General features: G+C 40.9%; 1 protein-coding gene across 3 annotated transcripts in view; it reads right to left on the bottom strand.

Annotated features, from left to right (window-relative positions):
* Window positions 1-238: 238 nt before the first annotated feature.
* The window catches only part of KIF5A (kinesin family member 5A), a 215,802-nt gene continuing 190,699 nt past the window's right edge, over window positions 239-25,341 (bottom strand). For 2 of the 3 annotated variants that reach the window (XM_063952347.1, XM_063952349.1), the window contains 7 exons: window positions 17,407-17,427; window positions 11,453-11,669; window positions 10,992-11,142; window positions 6,322-6,404; window positions 4,638-4,665; window positions 3,746-3,866; window positions 239-2,153 (listed from right to left, as the gene is read on the bottom strand). In XM_063952347.1, coding sequence (XP_063808417.1) covers window positions 3,788-3,866; window positions 4,638-4,665; window positions 6,322-6,404; window positions 10,992-11,142; window positions 11,453-11,669; window positions 17,407-17,427 — 579 coding nt within the window. In that variant the 3' untranslated portion in view covers window positions 239-2,153; window positions 3,746-3,787. The remainder of the gene's footprint in view (window positions 2,154-3,745; window positions 3,867-4,637; window positions 4,666-6,321; window positions 6,405-10,991; window positions 11,143-11,452; window positions 11,670-17,406; window positions 17,428-25,341) is intronic. The other variant, XM_063952348.1, reaches the window with a different exon arrangement.

Consider the following 25,341-nt stretch of genomic DNA (forward strand, 5'->3'; position numbering starts at 1 on the left):
TCCCCCCCCCTTCCCCAAGTTTACACATCTTAAAGTTGCAATGTTCATTTAACATTATGCAGCTACGTGCCTATTTCTATTTTTCATATACAAATGTTAGACATTTTATTTTATTTTTTATAAAAATCCATCTTCGTTAGTACACCGATGCTAATTACAGAAATGATTTGTAAATACCGCTCTAATAATTCGTAACTGACATTTTCAAAATTGCAATAAAATAAATAATAGAACAAAATACAGTTGAAGTATCTTTATTGTAAATTGTTCTGATTATTTTATAATCAAAAAATAAAACAAAAATAATGTTTTGTATTCAAGATGCAGATGTCCTCTATTTAACATGGAGATAAAATAGTGCATTGCATCATGCTTTTTTAAAGGGAAAGTTTCATTAAATAGATTTAATCTTAACTGTATTGACTTTTCCCAATTAAGTATTATTTTGATTTTTGTGCTGTAAAGTAATTAAACTGTTGTTTACAATATAACCACATTTGGTTGTACAATTGTTTTCCCAAATTACACAAATGTTTGATCGGAGGTCACACAGGGGGTGTGTGGGGTCCGGACTGACAAGATGGCTAGCCATGACCAATAATCCAAGATGCAAACTGTGATTTTGATTAGCAGAGCCATGTTAAAGGTATGCGTGTGTGGGTGAGGAGGCACGTACCCAGGTACCTCTCTCCCAGAAGGTCTCACTGCTCTGCTGATCCCTACCTCTCAGAAGGCCCCCTTGTCATGGACTATTGCCTCTCCATGTGTGTCACCACCTCTCCTCCTATTGCTTTTTTCTCCACATTTTTGTGTCTGCTTCCTACCCACGTGTTGTAGTCTTTAAGCCCCCCCCCACCCCCCAATTGTTTGCATGAACTCTGGGATATTAACAAAAGATCAATTTTCATTGATTTTACGATAGATGGATATCTAAATTGGTGTTGTGTTTCAAGGGCTAAAACACACATTTACTAACAGTTGATATTTATATATTTTTTTTAAATGTTAGTAAATGTGTGTTATAGGCCTGGAAAAACAACATTGATTGACTGTAGATCATTTTTAAATCGATGGAAATTGACCTTTGGTAAATATACCCCCTAGTCCCCACATTTTGGGTGTCTGTCCTATTATTTTGCCCACTCTATGTGTATGTCTCCCTTTGTCCCCTTATTCCATCTTTTTTGCCTCTTTCTTCTCACATATGCACCCACAATCTTCTTGCACCATGATTATTCCCCCCTCGTCTTTCACTTAACCCCTCTTCATGCCTTTCCATCTTCCTCTTCTGGTTGGTAGCTATGTTCAGAAGTGGTGTGAACAAACGGAGGCCTGACCGTGTCCAACGCCACATAACTGAACCAAAGGATCTCGGGTAAGCACAATCTTCCTTGTCTAAGTCATCATTACTAATTATTCTTACTTCAAAGGGTTATCGTGTAGTCTGAAGGGCATGTCGGTAGGTCTGAGGGGCATGTGCTACATTTCAGTAGTGTGATGGACACAATGAGCCACATGATACACAATCTGTGTCCACCATGCAGCGGTAGTCACGGGGGTGCTGCCTGTTTCATTTGTACTGGACCCCACAATTTCTGATGGCAGCCCTGGAGGTCACTATTAATAATGAATCATTTTTAATAACTACTCTCTGTGGACGGCTGGTATTGTACATATGCAATCTTTTTGAACAGCACACACATTCAAAGGACATCATGCTTCAATAAGCAGATAAAAGTTACATTTTAATGAAAGTTTCCCTTTAAATTATTTAATCATCCAAACTTGTAAACCCCACTACATTGTCAAGGCCGTAGCACCGAAAAAACAACATTACTTTATTTTAATTGTCACCTTTTATTCCACGCCTTCTGATACAATTCTAACCCCATGTAAATGACACAGTGTGTGATTCGACAGATATACAATAAATCTTTCTAGAGGATTGAGTTTAAAACACAAGTGGGTACATAATTGAGTGCATTGCAAAGGTATAGAATAAACATTAGCAGCTGTTAGTATACAGAACATTAACAGAGCACGGTAGAAAGACACTGAGCGAGAGTCATACAGGGAGGATAATGTTTGGGCAGCAGAGGCCACATGAAGCTAACTTGCAGCATGCTGGGAATAAGCTTCAGTTCCTTCGGAGACTGGAAGTGAAAGAGAAGGAAGACAAAGCAGAGAGATTAATAGATTAGTGCGATAAAACGGAGGACATATGAAAGCAGAGGCGCACTTCCTGCCACAGCCTGCTGTGGCGCTAGTCTGGGCTGTCTGAATATACCAATAACCTTTTTTTTTATATATTCTGCTCTTAGGGCCTAATTCAAGGTTGATTGCAAAACAACATTTTCCTCTAATGGGCAAAACCATGTGCAGTGCAGGTGTGGCAGATATAAAATGTGCAGAGAGAGTTAGATTTGGGTGGGGTGTGTTCAAACTGAAATATAAATTGCAGTGTAAAAATTAAGCAGCCAGTATTTACCCTGCACAGAAACAATATAACCCACCCAAATCTAACTCTCTCTGCACATGTCATATCTGCCCCACCTGCAGTGCACATGGTTTTGCCCATTGGAGGAAAATGTTGTTTTGCAATCAACCTTAAATTAGGCCCTTAATTTGTTATAATACCTATTGCCATGTTAAGTCATTGCAGCTGCTTGAAACTACATATCAAACCTTTTTAAGAATTGCATCAGTGGGTTCCTAATACCAGTGACATCTTTGTGGTCAAGAATTTTTGTAATCAAACAAATGGATTTCAACAGTGCAACCACAGTAGGAATATATACACTGTGGTAAACAGATGGAGTGAGACCATTTAGTGGTATTACAACAGAGATGCTGTAGTTGTCATTGCAACCAGGCCCTAGTCAAAAAGGAACCCCAGCTTGGCTCTTTAGTCTCCAACTAAGTATCTATTACAGCATTCTGGGCATTCTATTGCCACACTCCTCTGCTAGTACCAGGCACCCACTCTATGCTGACAGCTACCAGGGCCCCTCTCCCTTACCCAATGGGTCCTGTCCTATCAATCTCTAGTTTTCTCTCCAGGCCTGATTTACAGGTGGATGCAATGCTAATGTTTATGCCAGTTGAGCGATTTATTTATGTACTGCGTAAGCATCAAAATCGCAGCGCTCACGATACGAAAGTGAGTGACAGTGTTTGTGGGAAGTAACGGGATGGCGAATCAAACGCAGGTGTGTCTGGACTTATCTTAGCCTGCAAATGTGTCTACAGTAAACTTACATGCTACGGACATTCTGGGCAAACAAAGGGATGCTCGAGGTCCGATAGTGCAACCAAAGGTCTCTATATTTTCACAGATCCGCTACGTACAGGATCACAGTAACGATGACATTTGCTTTCACCTCTGTATCAGCCCCATAGTCAGGGTGACATCTAATATGTGGCATTTCATTTCAATACGAGGATAACAAGTGTAGAACACTTATGTATTAAAGCTTAATTAAATTAACCCCTTTCAATTGTTTAACCTACTGGTTCATTTAATGGCCTATTTATGAATGGGGAAAGAAGCCCTTTCTACAGCAAAAATTGTGTCCTCCCTGTTTAACAGGCCCGACAGCCAGACACAGCATTTGCAGGTTATTGCCAGTGATATTTTGCAAGTCGACAAGGAGAAAAAGATTTCCCACGGCTCTGATAAGCGCCCACGTAAATAGGCCAGTTAGACAGAAGTGTAAGCATCGGGCGCGTGTTCCGCTAGCATTACCTTGAAGTGTAGGTGAGAGGAGATAACTTGTGAACGATGTTATTAGCTGGCTGCAGTCTCCTGATGAAGGGGAAATAACTGGGACTGGTCATCAGCCTCGCAGCCACATGGCAAGTCACTTCTGCAGGAGACAACATATGACAGAACCTAACCAGTCATCAATCAGAGCCTAATATGCTACCCTGTCTCCAGAGAGCAATATACTGTATTAGCCACCATGATATACAAGTTATAGTGGGATGCACTTATTAAACAGTGAGCTTTCCAATACTAATTTAATTGCACATACAAATCCAGTTGTGGACAGGTTGAAGGTTGAGACTCAAAGAACAAATGTGTCCAACCTTCCACCTACTGTACTGAGCCAGCGAGTACAATACCTCATACTAATGTGAGTATCAGTACAGGCTTCATGCATTTAGATGCACTGTCCAGTGTTTTTGCCTCCGCAGCCACAATCATCACCACTGGTATTGGCACAGTCCCATGCAAACGATCCATCAGTAACAGGCATCCCTCCGTCGTACGCATGTCTCAGAATAGCACGGATGTCCGGCTACACGCCCACATCAGTCCCATGTTTGCATGTGCTGGCAGGGTACCCACCCAGTTAACACCCAGACATATTCATTTCAAGGACAGAGAGAAGCAGCAGCAGCACAGGAGGCCTCCGTCAAGATGCGTATGCGCAGCATGTCACATACTCAGCTCGCTAACACTACATGTGTCCACGTCTGACTGAGGTCCTGCCTCATTAGGTTACACATGTATGTGCACCCAAGTAACATGTGTTATTGCATGTTTGTAGCTTGAAGTATCAACTGAAGACAGCTGATAACAGTAACACTGTGACAAGTCATACATTACACAACGCTGTATACCTGTGACTCACCTGTTATCATTGATGTCTGTAGCATTGCCTGTTGGGAACACAATGGAATAGCTCACTAAATAGTCTTTGAAAATGATTAACATTCATATATGACAGGTAGTGACAAAATTTATGACCCTCACTGTTATACACCAAGATATAATATAATATGCAGAACAGGAAGTTGATAAAATGACAAGATATTCTATTTAAAAGGAAAAAAAACTGAAATATTTATTTTGGTTCCGTGTCAGTATGTGTTATTGATATGTACAACTATATCATGCACAGCAGTGTACAAATCTGTTTGCATAACTATGCTCAGATTAGCAGTAATCACTCTTCACCCAGTCCCTGTTGTTGGCATTGGCGGCACTGTTATGTTTTAGGTGTGGGTATTCAAAATACATTTATGGATATGGGAATGGCCTGGAAAGGTCTAAGCGACAGATTATAACTGGGGCATTTAGTAAGGCAGACAGGGGCCGAGGCTTATACAGAGTTCAGTCCTTCTTTCATACTTTGTGATGCCATATTACTTTGATAAGACCTAAAACAAGCACAAGATGATGTTTTTTTTTTTTTTAATATTCGAAACATACTGTGTGTGCGGGGGTCATTCCGAGTTGATCACTAGCTGCATTCGTTCGCTGTGCAGCGATGAGGCCAAAAAAACGGCACTTCTGCGCATGCATATGCGGCACAATGCGCACGCGCAACGTACTATTACAACGAACGATGTAGTTTCACATAGGGTCTAGCGAAGCTTTTCAGTCACACTGCTGGCCGCAGAGTGATTGACATGAAGTGGGCATTTCTGGGTGTCAACTGACCGTTTTCAGGGAGTGTTCGAAAAAACACAGGCGTGCCAGGAAAAACGCAGGCGTGGCTGGGCGAACGCAGGGCGTGTTTGTGACGTCAAAACAGGAACTGAACAGTCTGAAGTCATTGCAAGCGCTGAGTAGGTACTGAGCTACTCTAAAACTGCACAAAAAAACTTTGCCGCCGCTCTGTGATCCTTTCGTTCGCACTTCTGCTAAGCTAACATACACTCCCAGTGGGAGGCGGCATAGCGTTTGCACGGCTGCTAAAAACTGCTAGCGAGCGATCAACTCGGAATGACCACCTATGTTTCTATACCCGCCAGCTATTATTATCCCGCTCACCGCCGCTATCAGCTGAACTTTGCAAGCGCATGGAGCGCACCATCGGATAGATGCTGCCGTCATCACACACTGCATACTGCTGCAGGGCGGACATTAACAGACATCCACGGGAGAGGCAGTGACTGAGGAGAACGCCAGCCACGAATAGGGTAAGATAGGGATAGATAAAGCGATACAACATCGGGACCAGTTGCACGCTGTAAAATACAGTTGATTCTGAAAGAGCTTAAACATAGGGTGGCAGAATGTCTGGGGCAGGAGACTTCACCTTGTTTCATTATCTTAAAACTTAAACATGTCTGCCAGCGTAATCAATAATCATGTAATTACTGATAGAATGCAGTTATTTATTTTATGTGCTTAGTGTATGGGGAGTGGCAAAGCTTTGGATCACGGAGGTCTATGACAATGAGTGTTGGAGGGAGAGATGGGTGTGAAGAATGTTGGATAATGCACCTCTAAGTACAGGTGCTTGGATAGAAAATGGTTGTGCCCTAGGATAGACTAAGATATAAAATGTGGTCCTTTAGACGTCTTACCGTTATCCACATTCATCTTCTGGTAGGAAGTCAAGCTGCTAGTGGAAGAACTGCTCCTTGCAGTGGAACATGGGTTGGTGAAACTAGACCGGAAATAAGACAGACCAGTAAATAGACCTGATGTATGCTGGGAGTTTATTTTTAAGACTTACAGAATGTAATGTTGTAAAAATGAATAGGGGCCAAAAGGTTTACTCAAAACACAAACAGGACATGAAGTCACACGCGATCACCATCCAGGAAAGAGGTATCAGACAATTAAAAGTGACCCATCACAGGTGCTGTCCTGAGTGAATCTACCTTTTAATAACATACATAACATTGTTCACCTTTTATATCCTAAACAACCAGAGAAGAGGTTCTATCACCAATAACCAGGATGTAGTTATGTGACCGGCGGTCTCCACAATACCGACAACTACATCCCGCACCCTCACAATCCAGACAGTCGGCATGCTGACTAGCAGGGACTATTCCCACTTGTGGGTGTCCATGACACCCATAGAGTAGGAATCCACCGAGCACGCAGTGTGGTGAGCGCAGGCATTATAATCCCCAGGATCCCAGTGTCGTTATGGTGACCGGCAGGATCCCAAGCGTCGGACACCCATACCCAACCCCAATTACCAATCCTGATCTAAAATACCTACAGGATTAGACTCCGTTGTGCTTTATTCAATTTACACTATCCCAACTGTTTGGAGTAGGAACTGTATTATGAATTGCTGCCAAGCTAAGTATATCCATTGTCTGACTACTAGCTTACTAGCTTCCCTTTAAGAAGCTAACCATGGGCCTGATTCCAATGTGGATGGAGGTGCACCCTTGCGTCGCAAAGTGCCGACTATCAGTACTTTGCGTATGCGCAGGACCCATTCTGCGTGTGCGCAAACGGGTTCTGCGACATAGGATGTATGAAGGGATGGCATCCGTTTCTCTAAATGAAGGCGTGTCGCCGCTGTTTAGGGGGAGGGAAGATGCCAGTGATCTCCATGATGGCACAAAGATTTCCTGGCCTCTGCAACGGGTGTTTTGCGTTGCACCATGTGTGCTGCAAGCCACCCGATGTTGCATCCAGTGATCAAATACTGCAGCAGGAGGCGTCTGCTTGTAAAACATGCCTCCTGCTGCATTTTTAAGGAAGCAGCAGTGATCGCACCTCCAACCATATCTGAATTAGGCCATATAAGCATGGTCTGTGGCATATTTCCAAGACATTCCCCAATGCAGTGGCCATCCCCTTTCCTCCTCTTATACAAAGAGACAAGCAGGAGCTGTGAATGTACTTTCATTTACAACTGTATGTGCAGTGGATAACTGCTGATAAGTGTGTGTAGACTCTGCTGATACCAGGTTTGTGGAGCATTTTAAAAAAGAGATTTCCTTTTGCAGACCGAGATGACGGCAGTTAGATAAAGGAGTGAATAGAGCATAGGGCACTGGCCATTTCTAACCTGAAAAAGGATTTCAGTTCTGAACCAGCTCAGAGCTGACAGTCTTCGAGTCTCAGCTTATACTTTAAACTAGACCTATGCAGTGCTTTCAAATGCATGGAGAACAATATAATAACCTGCAGAAAGGGCATAATTCAGACCGGATCGCCGCTCAGCGATGGGTTTGTGCGATGGATGGCGTTCGCATGGCTGTTCGCAAGGAGATTGACAGGAAGAAGGCGTTTGTGGGTGGCAACTGACCGCTTTCAGGGAGTGGTTGGAAAAATGCAGGCCTTCCCAAGCATTTGCAGGGAGGGCTCCTGACGTCAATTCCGGCCCCGAACAGGCTGAAGTGATCGCAGCGGCTGAGTAAGTCCTGGGTTGCGCAGAGACTGCACCAGATCTGTTTGTACAGCTCTGCTAGACTTGCGATCGCACACTTGCAAAGCTAAAATACACTCCCCTGAAGGCGGTGACTATCTGATTGCAGGACTGCAAAAATCGCCTGCTAGCGATCAAGTCTGAATTAGGCCCAAAACCTCCAAATGTAAAGCTAAATTCTCTCTTGTGATTCATTTAAATCATAAATAAGGATAAAGCAAGCAGTATTACAGCAGAAAAACTGATTTAGTTTTCAACTTTCCATACTTCAAAGTATTTCTGTGTTCTGTAGGTGTATTTTTAGATTAGATGGTACTGTAGGTATCCACTGTGATGTGCACTGGGTGGACTATCTATGCTCACCAATGTGAAACCAACGCTTTCTGCAGAGTTCTCATCATAATCTCCACTGGGTCCAATTAAATTGTTCTACTACTTCTACTTCAGGTATTCCCAACCTCAGATAATATAGCAATATCCAGACTTGAGAACATATGGTTAAATCAAATTAACTGAGGTATTAATTAAGTCACCTGTGCTCAAGCATGTATATCACTAATAACTGGACTGTTAGTGTGCCTTGAGGACCAAGGTTGGGAATGCCTACCATACTTCATGCTGTTATCTCTGATGGGTGTGGTATAGCACAGACAGTTAAAAGATAGACAGTCATTAGGTAGACACCATATGGTCGACAGTCAAAGGTCAGACAGGGTCAAAGGTCTGACAGGGTCAAAGGTCTGACAGGGTCAAAGGTCTGACAGGGTCAAAGGTCAGACAGGGTCATAAGTCAAAATTTTTTGGGTGTTTTTAAACATTTTGAACCCAAATTTGGTGAAATTCGGCCCCTCGCAGGCTCGCCACACTTCGGGCTCGGTGGCTCGCTTCGCTCACCACAACTTTACTAAAAGGGAATGGTTTGTGACATGGATAGTAAATGAGGCAAAAGTTGTAAAAAAAACACAGAAAAACAAAAAAAATATATATATTTTTGTGTCTGACTTGACTGTTTGACTTTTGTCCCTGTCTGACTTTTGACTGTTGACCAAATAGTGTCTACCTAATGACTGTCTATCTTTTAACTGTCTATCTATAGACTGGAACCCATATCTAATCTGGTCTGGGATAAACCACTACGCAGTGTCCAAAATAGCTAAAAATTCTGAAGTTGTTTGAACAATTCATGCCATATATTGGGTCATCAGCAAAACTTTATTTATAAACAACAAAGGAAAACATCACAGATTCTAAAGATGGTCCTCTAGATGGAACCACTATGCAGTTAGTTCATTTTCCATCTTTCTCAACAGTTCTGCATTCTTAAATGAGAAACTAAGCTATATTAGTAACCTTTTCCTAAAGTTATGAAATTCAAAGCATCATAGTAAAAAAAACAAAAAAAATAATAGACAACAGTCCTAGACTTAAGGATATTACTTAGGTATTACTTAAACCTAAGCACCGGTAAGAAAAAACAAAAGTTAAAACCTGAAAATTATAATCAAGTATAAAACTAGTTGAAGAAATATGTAGCATGACTGCTGTTGATTATTTTCTCTTGTCCTAAATGACACTATGAAGGCTGGAAACTTCCATCAGATTAGGTTGCTGAGATCGATTTAAAGGAAAAATCGTATAGCCCTGTATTAATATGTATTTTAAGTATGTGTTTAGATATATCTGTATGTAATATGAGGGGATGTAGATACCCTCTTATATGTTCTTTTAATAAAATGTATGATGTGATATTTGCAAAAAAAAAGTTATATAAAAAAAAAAAAAGGCTTAAGGTTCCAATCATGGTGCTATTGTGATTAATCTCTTTGGTCAATCCAACCAATCAAATCACTCAATCAATTAATTAATTAATCAATCAAACGATCGTTCTATGGGTTTAAAATCTGATGATCCCCATTGCCAAGTGTGTGTAGCCACTGTTTGATTCCTGTAAATAGGCTGTTAGACACTGATCTGTTTGTAATGTTTTTCGGCATCTTTAAGCAACCTGTGGCACTACACATGCAGTGAAAGTGAATGCTCGAGCTTGCACTGTAAAACCACAGAGCTACCATCTCAGATACATGGGATGGATTGAACTAAGGTCTTTGTAAGTCATGTTGCTGTCAAGTGATAGTATTGTTACAGATCCCGGAGATGACGGATACCACACTACAGATACTGGAGATGATGGATACTAGACTACACATCTTGGAGATGATGGGTGCTACACTACAGATCCTGGAGATGATGTATACTACACTGCAGATCCTGGAGATGATGGATATCACACTACAGATCTTGGAGAAGATGGATACTACACTGCAGATCTTAGAGATAATGAATACTTCACTACAGATCCTGGAGATGATGGATGCTACTGTACACTACAGATCCTGGAGATGATGGATGCTACTGTACCCTGCAGATCCTGGAGATGATGGATATCACACTACAGATCTTGGAGAAGATTGATACTACACTGCAGATCTTAGAGATATTGAATACTTCACTACAGATCCTGGAGATGATGGATTATGGATACTAAACTACAAATCCTGGAGATGATGGATGCCACACTACAGATCTTGGAGAAGATGGATACTACACTATAGATCCTGGAGATGATGGATGAAGGATACTACACTACAGATCCGGCAGATGATGGATATTACACTACAGATCCTGGAGTTGATGTATGCTATAGATATTGGAGACGATAGATACTATACTACAAATCCTGGAGATGATGGATACTTTAGACGCAAAAGAAAAGTAACATATTTGAAGTACAATTAAAAACAAATATATATTTTTTTTATTCAAGAAAGTACTGTTTTGAATATGTCTCATACTTACAATGTATCATTGGTAGGACTGGATGAATGCATGTACATATTTTGGTATTGCTGGAAAATGTTGTTAGTGTAACTAAGTGAATCGGAACTACGGACTCCATAGGAATTGGTGGGGGAAGATGCAGGGTAGTGTCCAGGTCGGATTGGTTTGGCTGCAAACAGAAAAGAAGATTATTTCCATATACCCTTTGGTTATGAAGTATGGATAAAATTATTTTTCCACAAATATGAATTTATAGTTTCCATGAGATAATGGTACCTAATCATACTGAACATGAAAATTATAAGGGTCCTACTCATATGTAAATGTATTTGAACTTTACTACTTTGATTTGTATTTGATAACCAGGGACAAAATAAGTAGTGTCTTAACTGTGCAGTGCATAATAGTACATACAGGCAAATGATGAGGTAAAATACAATGAGTAAGGAATTTATAACAGACCAGGTCAGCCTTCATACCAATTTGTGCCGTGTGTGTGCGTTTCACTGTGTTCTTGTAGCGTACAGCCTCCTTAATGCGGTCCACCTCTTGTTGGTACCTTCGCTTGTCCTTCATTGCACCCTCCTTGGCCTCTTTCAGTGCACCCTCCAGGGCCTTAACTCTCTCAGCCGTAGCCCGAAGACGTTTTTCCAGTTTAGGAAGCTCACAACGAAGATCTGCATTGTCACGAACCAGCTGGGAGACACCATAAGGAATGAGAGATGACAAATATGATCATTAACGTAATCTTTAAAATGATCTTTAACGTTCTTAGCACAACTAAGTAAATTGTCACCTGCAAACTATGTTCAGAGAACGTCTCCAAATGCAGTTTATATCACATTTATCTCAATGCTCTGCTTTATAAGATGGGTGAAATGTAATAGTTTGCGAGTTGCAGGCTGTCCGGGACTTTGTGCGAGTCTGCCCGTATTTTTAAAGCGGCAATCATTTGCATGACAAAAGCAACCAGGTTTTGGTGTGTAAATGATTGCTGCTTTAAAAATATGGTCAGTCTTGCACAAAGTCCCGGACAGCCTGCAACTTGCAGGCTATTACATTTCACCCCATATGGCTGGAAAATCACCTGTTACAATTTAGAAAATGTAGCCCAATGTTCCCACTTTAAGTAAATATAATACTAACACATTCCGAGAGACCTAAAACATGACGGCAACATTTAAACAAACTCACTTCAGTAAAATCCTGCATTCATTTATTAATATTATGTTTTTACTCAGAGCAGTGCACAGGAAAGCACTGAAACATCTTATGTTTTACAAAATAGATACTGATAATCAGATAAAGCAATTTCCCACAGGCTATTTCCCTTATGTTTTTCTTTATCTTGCTACACATCCCAGTATGCCCTGCTACAGTTTTGCTAACAGGACATGCCTAAACTGTGGCAGGACATGCTGAGATGTGTAGTTCAACAGCAGCTGGAGGGCTGCTTATTGCCCACCCCTTAAATCAAAGAAAGGAAAACTGTGACTCGCCTGTGGTTGAGTAACTACAACTCCCAGCATGTTCTACCAGGGTAAATATTTTCAAAAATTGTGTCAGAGTGTCTTGACATCTGAATTCTGGACATTTCAATATTTTAGGTCACCCACAGATGCGAACAGTCTTTCAATACATATACTGTATTATTGAAACCAACGGCAACAGTCTTTTGACTGAAGTACAGTATTTATCAAATTGTTAATTTGGTATAAGGAAATATATCATGAATAAATAATACATAAGTAGAATATTATTTTACTACCACAGTGCATGAATTATGTTGTGTGTCTTCTTTGGGGAATCCAAATATTGCTGTTGGAAGTATCTATACCACATGCATTGGTTAGGATTCTTCAAATAGCATGCAAGCAAAGCAGTGGCTAAATGCAAACAAATCAAGAAGCTGGTGACTCTAGAATGCCAATCAGTGCATGACAAGCCGTGTGACAGCAAGAGATTCACATCTAAACGGCCTTCAACCCATGCAGACCTGGAAACACAACCAATGACTGAGAATAACAACAGTGGTGGGAGTACAATACATTATTGTGAGTACAATCAATAGCTGAAAAGACCAATAACAGGGAATAAGAGAATGAATACTATGGTAAAAATGAACAGCTCCAAAGACCCTCAGTGACTGGGAATACCATCATTGATGAAAATGAAATCATTATATTGATTAAATATAATTGGGTAAATGATTAAAGGACTACCAAGGATGAAATAAATCACCCACTGTAAATTTATATTTAACTGTATGCATTTATGTCAGGATGACATATTGAGCTTATAGGAGTCCTGGGCACAATTCACACTCAGGCTACGAGAATTTCTTATTTTCTCAACCTTGTTACTGGGTCTCCACTGAGAGCTCTAGTTTTCTCACCCAGTATAATTACTGGGGTGGCGCATTGGCTACTATTGCATGTTTTTCTCATGGCTATTACCATGGCAATTAGATAGTAAATTCTAGAATACTGTAACAAACAACCGTTTGATGCAGTATTCTCATCTTCGCATGATTTACTCACCTACCAATGTTCTATTGGAGCACTTTCAGAAAAATGGATTCTAGGAAAAGCTATGGGATCTGTATACATATGATCAGAATCTTAGCACCAAAAGATTTATCTTCCAATCTGGCTGGTTGGAACAAAAATCTGGAAATGGATGGGGGCAAATGACATGGATGGAAGCAAATGACAGTTGACCATTTCAAATCGTCAACTGTCATTTGCTCCCATCCAAAACCAGATTTGCGTTCCAACCAGCCAGATTGGAAGATAAATCTTTTGGTGTATGGGCACCTTTAGACTGTGGACATTTCATCATCACCTGTTTATTTAGACTAAAGCTGGCCATACACCTAAAGATTTCTCTGTCCAATCTGGCTGGTTGGGAAGAAAATCTGGTAATGGACTAGAGCAAATGACAATTGACCATTTGCTCCTAAACACTGGAAAACAGACAAAAATGGTAAATCAGACAAATTTGTTAAATCCATTTGATTTAACCAATTTGTCTGAACGACCTTTTTGTCAGCTTTTATGGCATTTTGAAGCCAATGGTCAATTGCCATTTGCTCTCATCCATTACCAGGTTTTCATTCCAACCAGCCAGATTAGACCTAGAAATCTTTAGGTGTATGGCCAGCTTTAGTCATAAACACATCAGGGATTCTCCAGATATGGAGTCCATGGAGTAAATTTACTAAGCAGCGCTTTTAAAGGGATCACGTACTGTATACTGCGGTTACAGCTACTAGATGTAAGGTGCCAATAATATTATAGACAAAATCAGGGGCAATTGGCATTTCGTATTTAATATTTCCCCTTTAAAACTAGCAGCCAAAATTGGCAAAGACTTTTGGCTGCTTTGAAAACTTTGCAAGACAAGAGACCATTGCTGATCCCAGCCAGTGTGTCAGGACGCAGGACATACCTGTATTTCTTTTAGATGATAGCAGGCTGGATTTTTCACAAGGAAATCTGAACAAGAAAACTGGTGACAACTCTTAAAATAAGATATATATAAGGGGAGATTTATCAAAGCATGGAGAGAGCTAAAGTGGAGAGAGACAAAGTACCAGCCAATCAACTTCTATCTATAACAGGCCCTGGTCCAGATTTATCAAGCCTTGGAGAGTGATACATTTCAAGGTGATAAAAGTACCAATCAGCTCCTAACTGTCATTTTTCAAACGCAGCCTGTAACACGGCAGTGAGGAGCTGATTGGTTGGTTCTTTATCACTGTGCAATTTATCACTCTCCAAGGCTTGATAAATCTGGGTTTCTGTTTGAATAAATAGAGTTAGGAGCTGATTGGTTGCTTCTTTATTTCTCTCCACTTTATCTCTCTGCAAGCTTTGATAAATTTCCCCCTAATTTTTTTTGTTATATATGAGCTATAATCAAGTTAAACAAATTATACGCATGTACATCCATGTTTCTGGTTATGTTAAGTCAATATTTTAACATAAAAAATGAAAACATGAATCATCTGTTTCCTTATTGTGTCATGGCACCAAAAATGGTCAGGAAACACAAATATATAGTCATAGTTTCTTTTAAAAATACGTCTGTGAGTCTGAAATATATCTACTACATCTTTCTGTTCAAAATAAAATGTGAATGTTTTTTTATTTGAAACATCTATACAATTGTATATTAAATTATTTATTCCAATAACCAATTTAATCTTCTTATATTTAAGGCAAGGAAACAATCATGCCTAATAGTGTGGGGTATTATATGTTATATTGTATTACATTTTACTGGTTGAAACGGTGTGCCACAATAACCCAGGTCGTGGATCAGTGGAACAGAATCCCCCAAAAATAACCTGGATACAGTTACCTGGCAATCCAACCCGGGTAGCTACAAGGATCGGACCCGGGTAACAACGCAGTGTAAACAGGTGGGTCCCGTTTAAATCTGTCATCTCAAAGCGCCAGCAGAGGGAAGAAACACTGCACACTGCAGTGTGAAAAGGGACCGACCTGGGAATAACCCGGGTCGCACACGCGGGGTAAACAGGGCCGGATCCGGATTGGAACCGCGTTCAAAAACCCAGGTCTGACCTGGGTTTTTGGTGGAAAAGAGGTAATAGTTTCACCTCACTGCTGATAGCAGGCTGATGTGTCTCTAGTAGAAGTTTTCCCATTTAAAGTGCTGCTCCATTGTTTGTTTCTGTCTAGCAACTTCAATGTATGCTATAACAGGCTTTGTTTAATAATTAAAATGCTAATTTAAAAAGTCACTGAGGGCAATAAAATCTGTTGTCATGGAACAATAACAGTGAACAGACAAAACACACACCCACCCATTTTGTAGCCTGGAAGCGGTAATAATGATCCCCCTCACAGGCTACGATTGTACTGTTAGAGTTTGTCACAGTCACCAGATAGATGTTTTCCTAGCATACAAATAGATCGCTTTGTACAAAGTTTTAGTAAGGGGCTTGGGGCCTAATTCAGAGTTGATCGCAGCAGCAAATTTGTTAGTGGTTGGGCAAAACCATGTGCACTGTGGGGGGGGGGGGGGGGCGCAATATAACATGTGCAGAGAGAGTTAGATTTGGCTGGGGTGTGTTCAAACTGATATCTAAATTGCAGTGTAAAAATAAAGCAGCCAGTATTTACCCTGCACAGAAACAAAATAACCCACCCAAATCTAACTCTCTCTGCAAATGTTATATCTGCCACACCTGCAGTGCACATGGTTTTGCTCAACTACTATCACATTTGCTGCTGCGATCAACTCTGAATTACCCCCATGGTCTTGTAAGAGTGCCCTGAAAGTTGCAGGTATTTAGTACATAAGGAGTCATACTTAATTCACATATGGGTAGACTTGTGAGTATAAACAAAAACAGCAAGATGTTAATAGAGGTATGTATTTAGCATTGCGGCTGTCGGGATGCCGGCAACTGTAAAAGGGACAATCTGCAAAATATAAACTAGTTCTGAGGTTTGTTTTTTATAAGACCGCTAAGCTCCATCAAATCCCCCCTTCTGTGATATATATGTGCATAGTAGTACTCCTGCTCTATCTCATGTCCCACAATACAACCTTTGTTGCTATTTATAACCACAAAATGTATATTGTCCTTCAATTCCCTGACTGTGTTTGGGTGGAGGGTGAAGAATGGCATGCCGACCACTGCAGACACATCCCATTCACTAACACCACGTGATAGCTTTTGTCAGAGTTGCCACCCTGACTCCATGTCAGCTGCATATATAAAGTTTATAAACGTGCAATCCTTTAATTACAGCTCTGCTGTGCCAGTAGCTTTGAGCACAGGAGAACTACTGAACTTGGGGGTCTATTTACTAAGCCTTGGACGGAGATAGAGTACCAATCAGCTCCTAACTGTTATGTCACAGGCTCGGTTTAAAAAATTGGCAGTTAGGAGCTGATTGGCTGGTACTTTATCTCCGTCCAAGGCAGAGGGGATATTTAATTAATCAAAATTATATCATAAAAGCTGGAAAATGTGATATTTATGTTCTCTGGAGATGGAGATAAATATCTCCTCTCCAGTGGCAGTTGTAGCACAGACCACAATTCAAATAGGGGAGCCACAATAACTGCCACCCCAAACATTGCTGTCCGGGACTCACTGGCAGTTGACGTGGCTCCCGTTTGAATTTTAGACTCCAGAGAACATAAATATAAAGTTTTCCAGCTTTTAAGAGCGAATTATATTTTATTAACTATCCCCCTTAGTAAATAGAACCCGTAATTATAAATGTGCTTCCTTGTGATAAACTGGGATTAAAGACATCCCTCGTAGAGGAGAGACGCGTTTTGCTGCATGGTGCAGGCCGGTGGTGAGAAGCTGAGATACAGAAGTGGCTGAACAGAAGCCAGTAGACCTGGAGTTAGGCAAACATCTCTGTGTGTTAGTATCTTTCAGTACCTTCGAAACCCAGTCATCCAGCTAAATGGAAGGCAGCAGGGAGGGAATGGGGGATACAAATGGGAGTCATTGAAAAAGAGATTGCTTCCTTCTATAAAGACTAAACGTACAGACTGCAAAAAGCAGAATGTGGAAAAAAATAGATAAATGGACGCTGGGTAATAATGCACTTACAAATGAAGACAGGTATTGCTGCAGAGAATGCTGATATAACAATATAATTTCAATTAGTCATTGACTTTATATTGAGATGACAACTGGAAGGCAGTAAGCAAGAAATAAATACAAAATATTATGTATAATGATGTTATTCAGATTGTACACAATTGTTTCTGTTGCCATCTAACAAAGCATGTACTAGACCTCGACCATATCTTTATAATACAGCACAATAGAGGATTTACCTTGACCGAAATATATTGAGAAACATTTGCACAATATTATGGAAGATGTAATCCTCTGTGTCTCTTTATATGCAAAGCTCTAATATTAAACCTCATTAAAAAAAAAATTCACTAATATTCAAAGCAGCATCATTGCTAATACAATTAGGATTAACAGAATACCAAGTGATCCATATCTGCTAATCAGTGGCTACAGAGGACAGGGGGAAACCTTGCCCATAGCAATCAGCTTCTACTTGTCATTTATAGAATGCACCTAATAGATGATAGCTAGAAGCAGATTGGTTACTATGGGAAACTTCTCATGAGTTCTTTAGAAGGTTTGATACATCTCCCACACGGTCTCTAAGCTTCAAACCTTCCTATTGGTTCCGCATAAATCATTTCATACAATGGGAAGTGTCAGTGTGTTTATGAAAAGTGTGAGAACTTCTTATGTCCTGATATATATTTGATAATGCACTATCTATGCACTATACATGGATATCAGAAGTCACTGAGAATATCCTTGTCCATAGAGCTTGTCCATACACATCATGGAATTCCAAAGGTGGCTTCTAATATTCATTATAATACAGTTTTGGATGCATTATTATTTTTAATATAGAAATTTGCTAATGAACACATATAATAACTCAACTATTATAAGCAATGACTCTAGAACGCATTATTTATACATATATTGTTTACAGGACTTTACTGTAATAGCATAATTTATTATATAACAATTATTTTAGAAGCATTATGGCAGTATTCACAAATCGATTTGGAACTTTTTACAAGCCACAATAAAAATATGTATTCTTGTCCATAATTGCCTTCTCTTCCTGAGTGCTTAGCAGGAGTTCTCCAGGATGGCATTCTCCCTTCTAGCTAGAGGAGGACAGAGGAGCAGGTTTGATGAAGTGATTCGCCACACACTGCATGATTATGACCCACCATGCATTGTGTGATGATGCTATGACAATTTGCAGTGGAGGACGAGGCTATATTTATGCAAATAAGCCACCACGTCCCCTGCACTTGTCTCATGGTCTTCCCCTCCAACATGTAAAAAAAAGAGAGGCTAAAAATGCAGGTATGTTCTTGTCATGTACTAATAAAATTTTTCTGTGTGAGATTGGAGTCAAGATGCACGATTAGAGCATTTCTTTTACTGTTTTCCTCATTTGGGCCAATCTACATTGCTTCTAAAAGCTCACTCTCTAAGTGCCAGAAATTTCTCTCAATGGGGCCAATGTGTCAAGGTTTTTTCAGGGGTTTTAAGTATTGCCTTATATAAATATACAAACCAAAAAAGTTTGCCTAACATTGTTGGAGCCATTAAACCCTGGTAGCTGCAATGTATTTTTGTAATGTATCAAGTTCTGAAAAGTTTTTATTTTTCAAATGACATTAGAAGCACAGATACAGGGGGTATTCAATTAGCCGCGGTTAATTGCTGCAGCTAATTGTCCTGCCGGAGGCTATCCTTTAGCCCCGTAAAGCCGCAGCTCACACCGGCTTATCAGAGATTTTGTTTCACCTCCCTCATGCAGGCGAAACCAAATCCCCGGAAACAGACCCGTTTTCATCTGAAAATGGGGCTGTTTCTCACGAAAACACACAGATTTCACTGAACCTGTGTGTTTTCAGGAGATAATGGGGGTCATTCCGAGTTGATCGCTCGCTAGCTACTTTTTGCAGCGCTGCGATCAGATAGTCGCCGCCTATAGGGGAGTGTATTTTCGCTTTGCAAGCGTGCAATCGCATGTGCAGCCGAGCTCTGCAAAAACATTTTGTGCAGTTTCTGAGTAGGTCTGAACTTACTCAGCCCTTGCGGTCACTTCAGTATGTCTGGTCCCGGAATTGACGTCAGACATCCGCCCTGCAAACGCCTAAACACACCTGCGTTTTCCCAAACACTCCCCAAAAATGGTCAGTTGACACCCATAAACGCCTTCTTCCTGTCAATCTCCTTGCGATCGGCTGTGTGAATGGATTCTTCATTAAATCCATCGCTCAGCAATGATCCGCTTTGTACCCGTATGACGCGCCTGTGCGGTCACTTCAGTCTGTCTGGTCCCGGAATTGACGTCAGACACCCGCCCTGCAAACGCCTGGACTCGCCTGCGTTTTCCCAAACACTCCCCCAAAAATGGTCAGTTGACACCCATAAACGCCTTCTTCCTGTCAATCTCCTTGCGATCGGCTGTGTGAATGGATTCTTCATTAAATCCATCGCTCAGCAATGATCCACTTTGTACCCGTATGACGCGCCTGTGCGGTCACTTCAGTCTGTCTGGTCCCGGAATTGACGTCAGACACCCGCCCTGCAAACGCCTGGACTCGCCTGCGTTTTCCCAAACACTCCCCCAAAAATGGTCAGTTGACACCCATAAACGCCTTCTTCCTGTCAATCTCCTTGCGATCGGCTGTGTGAATGGATTCTTCATTAAATCCATCGCTCAGCAATGATCCGCTTTGTACCCGTGTGACGCGCCTGTGCATTGCAGTGCATACGCATGCGCAGTAGTGACCTGATATCGCTGCAATGCGAAAAATGTCAGCGTGCGAACAGGTCAGAATGACCCCCAATGTATTTTTTACAGGCGACCAAACTGGATAGCCTTTCCAAAAAAAAGGGGGGGGAAACATCAGGAAAAATTGCAAAAAAAAGTAAATTTTTCACTCCCGATGTATTTTCACCTGTAATTGGATAGCCCAGTCAGTTGGGCACAGTGGGGAAAAGGGAGGAAGCACGGCATGTTCGCACACCATATGTACAGACAAGAACATAACAACTGGTAATGCAACAGGTGATTTGTAGACACGTGCCGGCAGGAACGGGGTACTTTAAACCTTTCCTTAATTGTGACAGTGGAGCACAGAAAGCACTCTTCCACACTTATTCCATCCTCCAAGGATCTACATTATTATGTAAATGCATGTTTTGTCTTCCACGAATGTGCAGGCACATGTATCTGTGATACGGTGTATATGAAAATGAATGGGGCTGCTCTGGGGTGCCCACTGGGCATTGTGATGAAAACGCTACTACTGTATAACGGCAGAGATTTGTCGTATCAATATTTATATTTTTCGAGCTTATTTTGCAAAAGTTAGTACGTCGGTCCCACAGAATGTTTTAGTCTGAGGCACCATGTACCTTACGCCTTTTACCTTGTGCAGGCTTCCTACATTCATCCCAATACTAATGCAAATGTCTTTACTGAAGAGTCCTAGAATATCGGCATGGGTATTTATGAATATTTCTGGTAACTTTTTACATAAATAGGAACAATAAATATGGCATCTTTGTAGTTTATTATCCAGCATGCATGTAAATGAAAAGGAGTGTAACAATATGACAGTGTAGTTATATGGTTGATATAGTAACCATACGGATCATCTACATTTTGTTCTACATCTTAAATAACTTAGATAGTAAAACTATTAGTGGTTTAAAAGCCTAAAATAAAATATTAAGGGACTTTGACAATAATAGGGTGACCAACATCATGACCTATTACAGAGCAAAAAATATATTACCAAACCCAAGCCTGCATGTCATAAGGAATATTTGTACTTTTCATACATACATACAAACATTACATAAGAGTTTGGCCTTACCCTATGCATTAGTCAAATGTGTTACAGCAATTATATCCAGATTACATTGATGGTGAAACTTGTGATAGACATCCATGTCATACAGGTGTTAAAATAGTGTTAACGTTATCACTTTGGGGTTTATTTATTAAAATACAGGTATAAAGCTGATTTAACTCAGTTGTCGTCTCAATTTTTCATTAAAATTCTGCCGGAGCAGTTGACGAAAATGTTATTGCAGGAGGTGACCCTTTGCTGTTTAGAGTAAAGGCCTAACAACAGTAAAAGCATTATTGCTGAAATATGGCTTTTCATTCTTTAATAAATAGACTATCAAATTCTCAAAAAAAAGAAAAGAAAACTCTTACTCAACTCTAAGGCTATGTACACACACTAGACGACTTACAAACTATGTGATGTCGCCAACGACAGGACCCGGCGGTGGTGCTGGCATAGATAATGCATACACACTTGCCATGCCTGCAGCGGCAAACGACAGTGGAGGTCGCTGATGACCCTCATTCCGAGTTGATCACTAGCTGCCGTTGTTCGCAGCGATCAGGCAAAAAATCGGCACTTCTGCGCATGCGTACAGGCCGCAGTACGCACGCGCCAAGTACTTTCACACAAAACTATGCAGTTTTACACAAGGTCGAGCAACGCTTTTCTGTCGCTCTGTTGATCGGTGAGTGATTGACAGGAAGTGGGTGTTTCTGGGTGGTTACTGACTGTTTTCAGGGAGTGTGCTAAAAAACGCAGGCGTGTCAGGTAAAAACGCAGGCGTGCCAAGGGAAAGGGGGAGTGGCTGGCCGAACGCAGGGCGTGTTTGTGACGTCAAAGCAGGAACTAAACAGACTGAAGTGATCGCTAGCTAGGAGTAAGTAAGTCTCGAGCTACTCTAAAACTGCACAATCTTTTTTTGTAGCAGTTCTGCAAACCTTTTGTTCGCACTTCTGCTAAGCTAAGAGACACTCCCAGAGGGCGGCGGCCTAGCGTTTGCACTGCTACTAAAAGCAGCTAGCGAGCGATCAACTCGGAATGAGGGCCATAGTCAGCAACATAGTGCTTACACAATGGACAATGGGGGTAATTCAGAGTTGATTGCAGCAGCAAATTTGTTAGCAGTTGGGCAAAACCAATGTGCACTGCTGGGGGGGCAGATATAACATGTGCAGAGAGAGTTAGATTTGGGTGGGGTGTGTTCAAACTGAATCTAAATTGCAGTGTAAAACTAAAGCAGCCAGTATTTACCCTGCACAGAAACAAAATAACCCACCCAAATCTAACTCTCTCTACAAATTTTGTCCAACTGCTAACAAATTTGCTGCTGCGATCAACTCTGAATTACCCCCCATGCGCACTGCAGGTGTGGCAGGTATAACATTTGCAGAGAGAGTTAGATTTGGGTTGGTTATTTTGTTTCTGTGCAGGGTAAATACTGGCTGCTTTATTTTTACACAGCAGTTTAGATTTCAATTTGAACACACCACACCCAAATCTAACTCTCCCTGCACATGTTATATCTGCCACCCCCCTGCAGTGCACATGGTCCCTCATTCCGAGTTGTTCGCTCGCTAGCTGCTTTTAGCAGCATTGCACACGCTAAGCCGCCGCCCTCTGGGAGTGTATCTTAGCTTAGCAGAATTGCGAACGAAAGATTAGCAGAATTGCGAATAGAAAATTCTTAGCAGTTTCTGAGTAGCTCCAGACTTACTCAGCCATTGCGATCAGTTCAGTCAGTTTCGTTCCTGGTTTGACGTCACAAACACACCCAGCGTTCGCCCAGACACTCCCCCGTTTCTGCAGACACTCCCGCGTTTTTCCCAGAAACGCCAGCGTTTTTTCGCACACGCCCAGAAAACGGCCAGTTTCCGCCCAGAAACACCCACTTCCTGTCAATCACACTCCGATCACCAGAACGATGAAAAATCCTCGTTATTCCATTAGTAAAATACCTTTTGTGTAAAATAACTAAGCGCATGCGCTCTGCGAACCTTGCGCATGCGCAGTAAGCGACTAATCGCAATATAGAGAAAATCGGCAACGAGCGAACAACTCGGAATGACCACCATGGTTTTGCCCAACTGCTAACAGATTTGCTGCTGCGATCAACTCTGAATTAGGCCCAATATCGTGAACGATGTGTCTGAGTTGTGCACATCGTACACAATATCGGCTAGTGTGTACACACCTTTACAGTTATGGATTTCTATAGCTGGTTTTGGTTTTCAGTTAGGAGTTTTTAAAATATATATTTTCCCCTTTTGTTTTTGCACTGTATTTTATAATCATATTTTTTTATATGTAAGGACTACTGTTTTATGGAATGCTGCTATTAACATTGGTGGTTGTTAAACCAATAAGTTTTAATTTTATGCATTTTTGGTGACACAGGTTGAGTATCCCATATCCAAATATTCCGAAATACGGAATATTCCGAAATACAGACTTTTTTGAGTGAGACTGAGATAGTGAAACCTTTGTTTTTTGATGGCTGAATGTACACAAACTTTGTTTAATACACATAGTTATTAAACATATTGTATTAAATGGCCTTCAGGTAATGTGTATAAGGTGTATATGAAACATAAATGAATTGTGTGTATGTACACAAACTTTGTTTAATGCAAAAAGTTATGAAAAATATTGACTAAAATCCCCTTCAGGCTGTGTGTATAAGGTGTATATGAAGCATAAATGCATTCTGTGCTTAGACTTAGGTCCCATCACCATGATAACTCACTATTGTATGAAATTATTCCAAAATACGGAAAAATCCGATATCCAAAATACTTCTGGTCCCAAGCATTTTGGATATGGGATACTCAACCTGTACCTCTTTTTATGGTGCACCCAGCTTAAATAACATTGGATATAAGGTTCTCTGAAAGGCCTTCAGATGCATATGTGAGATCGCTGTGTCCAGGCATGAGGGTAGAGGCCAGTGAATTGAGACACTTTGAGATGCCCAAAAAAACCTTTATGTGAATGTATACCACCTTTCTGAGGTGAGTGCCATAGAGGTTCCCTATTGCCTGGTGTGGAAAAGGTTTGACCTAGAGCTCTCCTTCCTTCTTTCCTCTCTGAGCACTGGATATCCGAGGAAAGACACACTCAGAGAAAGATTGATGAGAACCACTGTTATTTGCTGCATTAAGTGAACAATTATGAGAGAGACATCGCCTCTTAAGCCTTTTACATTTGTTTTGATATGGTATTGTATATGAGCAAGAGGGTGGCTCAGGAAAAGGACTAGGCAGCTATCTTTGGCGCAAGTTGTAAACATGTATTTGGTTTTAGAACTAATTTTGATGTACATGGGAAAAAGACAGTTTCTTTTACAATTAACAGCCATGCAATGGAAAGTCATGCTGATACCAGGCAAAGCAACAGAATAGTCAGAGATTTATGCCACACATTGGGGGATATTCAATTGTTTGAAAAGTCAGTTGGGTGTCTGTTTTTTCCTGTCTATTAGATAGGGAAAAACTGACTTTTCAAACATTTGAATTCCCCCCATTATGTGTAATTTACAAAAGTGCAAACGTAGAGACACTCAGTACGAATACACCCAATTTTACAGGCAAGCGCATGTGTTTGAAAGCCAAGAGGGTGCTGGCGACAGGTTTCCAAGAGCCTGCACCAGCCTATGGGAAGAGCTGAGAAGATCTGGGTGTTCCTGGCTATGGTTACTTAGATGATATATACATGTGTAGCAGCTACATTTACAGAGGTGATCCCTGATTTCTGGGGGGAAAAAAACAGTTTTTTTACAGCTAATGGAGTTTAATGTTCTCTTATATGAATAGCAGGATACATTTGGACCTACCAGTTGTACTTCTGTGTAAAAGTGTAGTTTCAGGACACTCAGACCAATGTAACTAAAAGCACCAAACAAACACACACACACATACCGGCCACACATTAAACAACATGTAAG

Source organism: Pseudophryne corroboree, chromosome 2 (assembly GCF_028390025.1).
Source record: "Pseudophryne corroboree isolate aPseCor3 chromosome 2, aPseCor3.hap2, whole genome shotgun sequence".
Lineage (NCBI taxonomy): Eukaryota > Metazoa > Chordata > Amphibia > Anura > Myobatrachidae > Pseudophryne > Pseudophryne corroboree.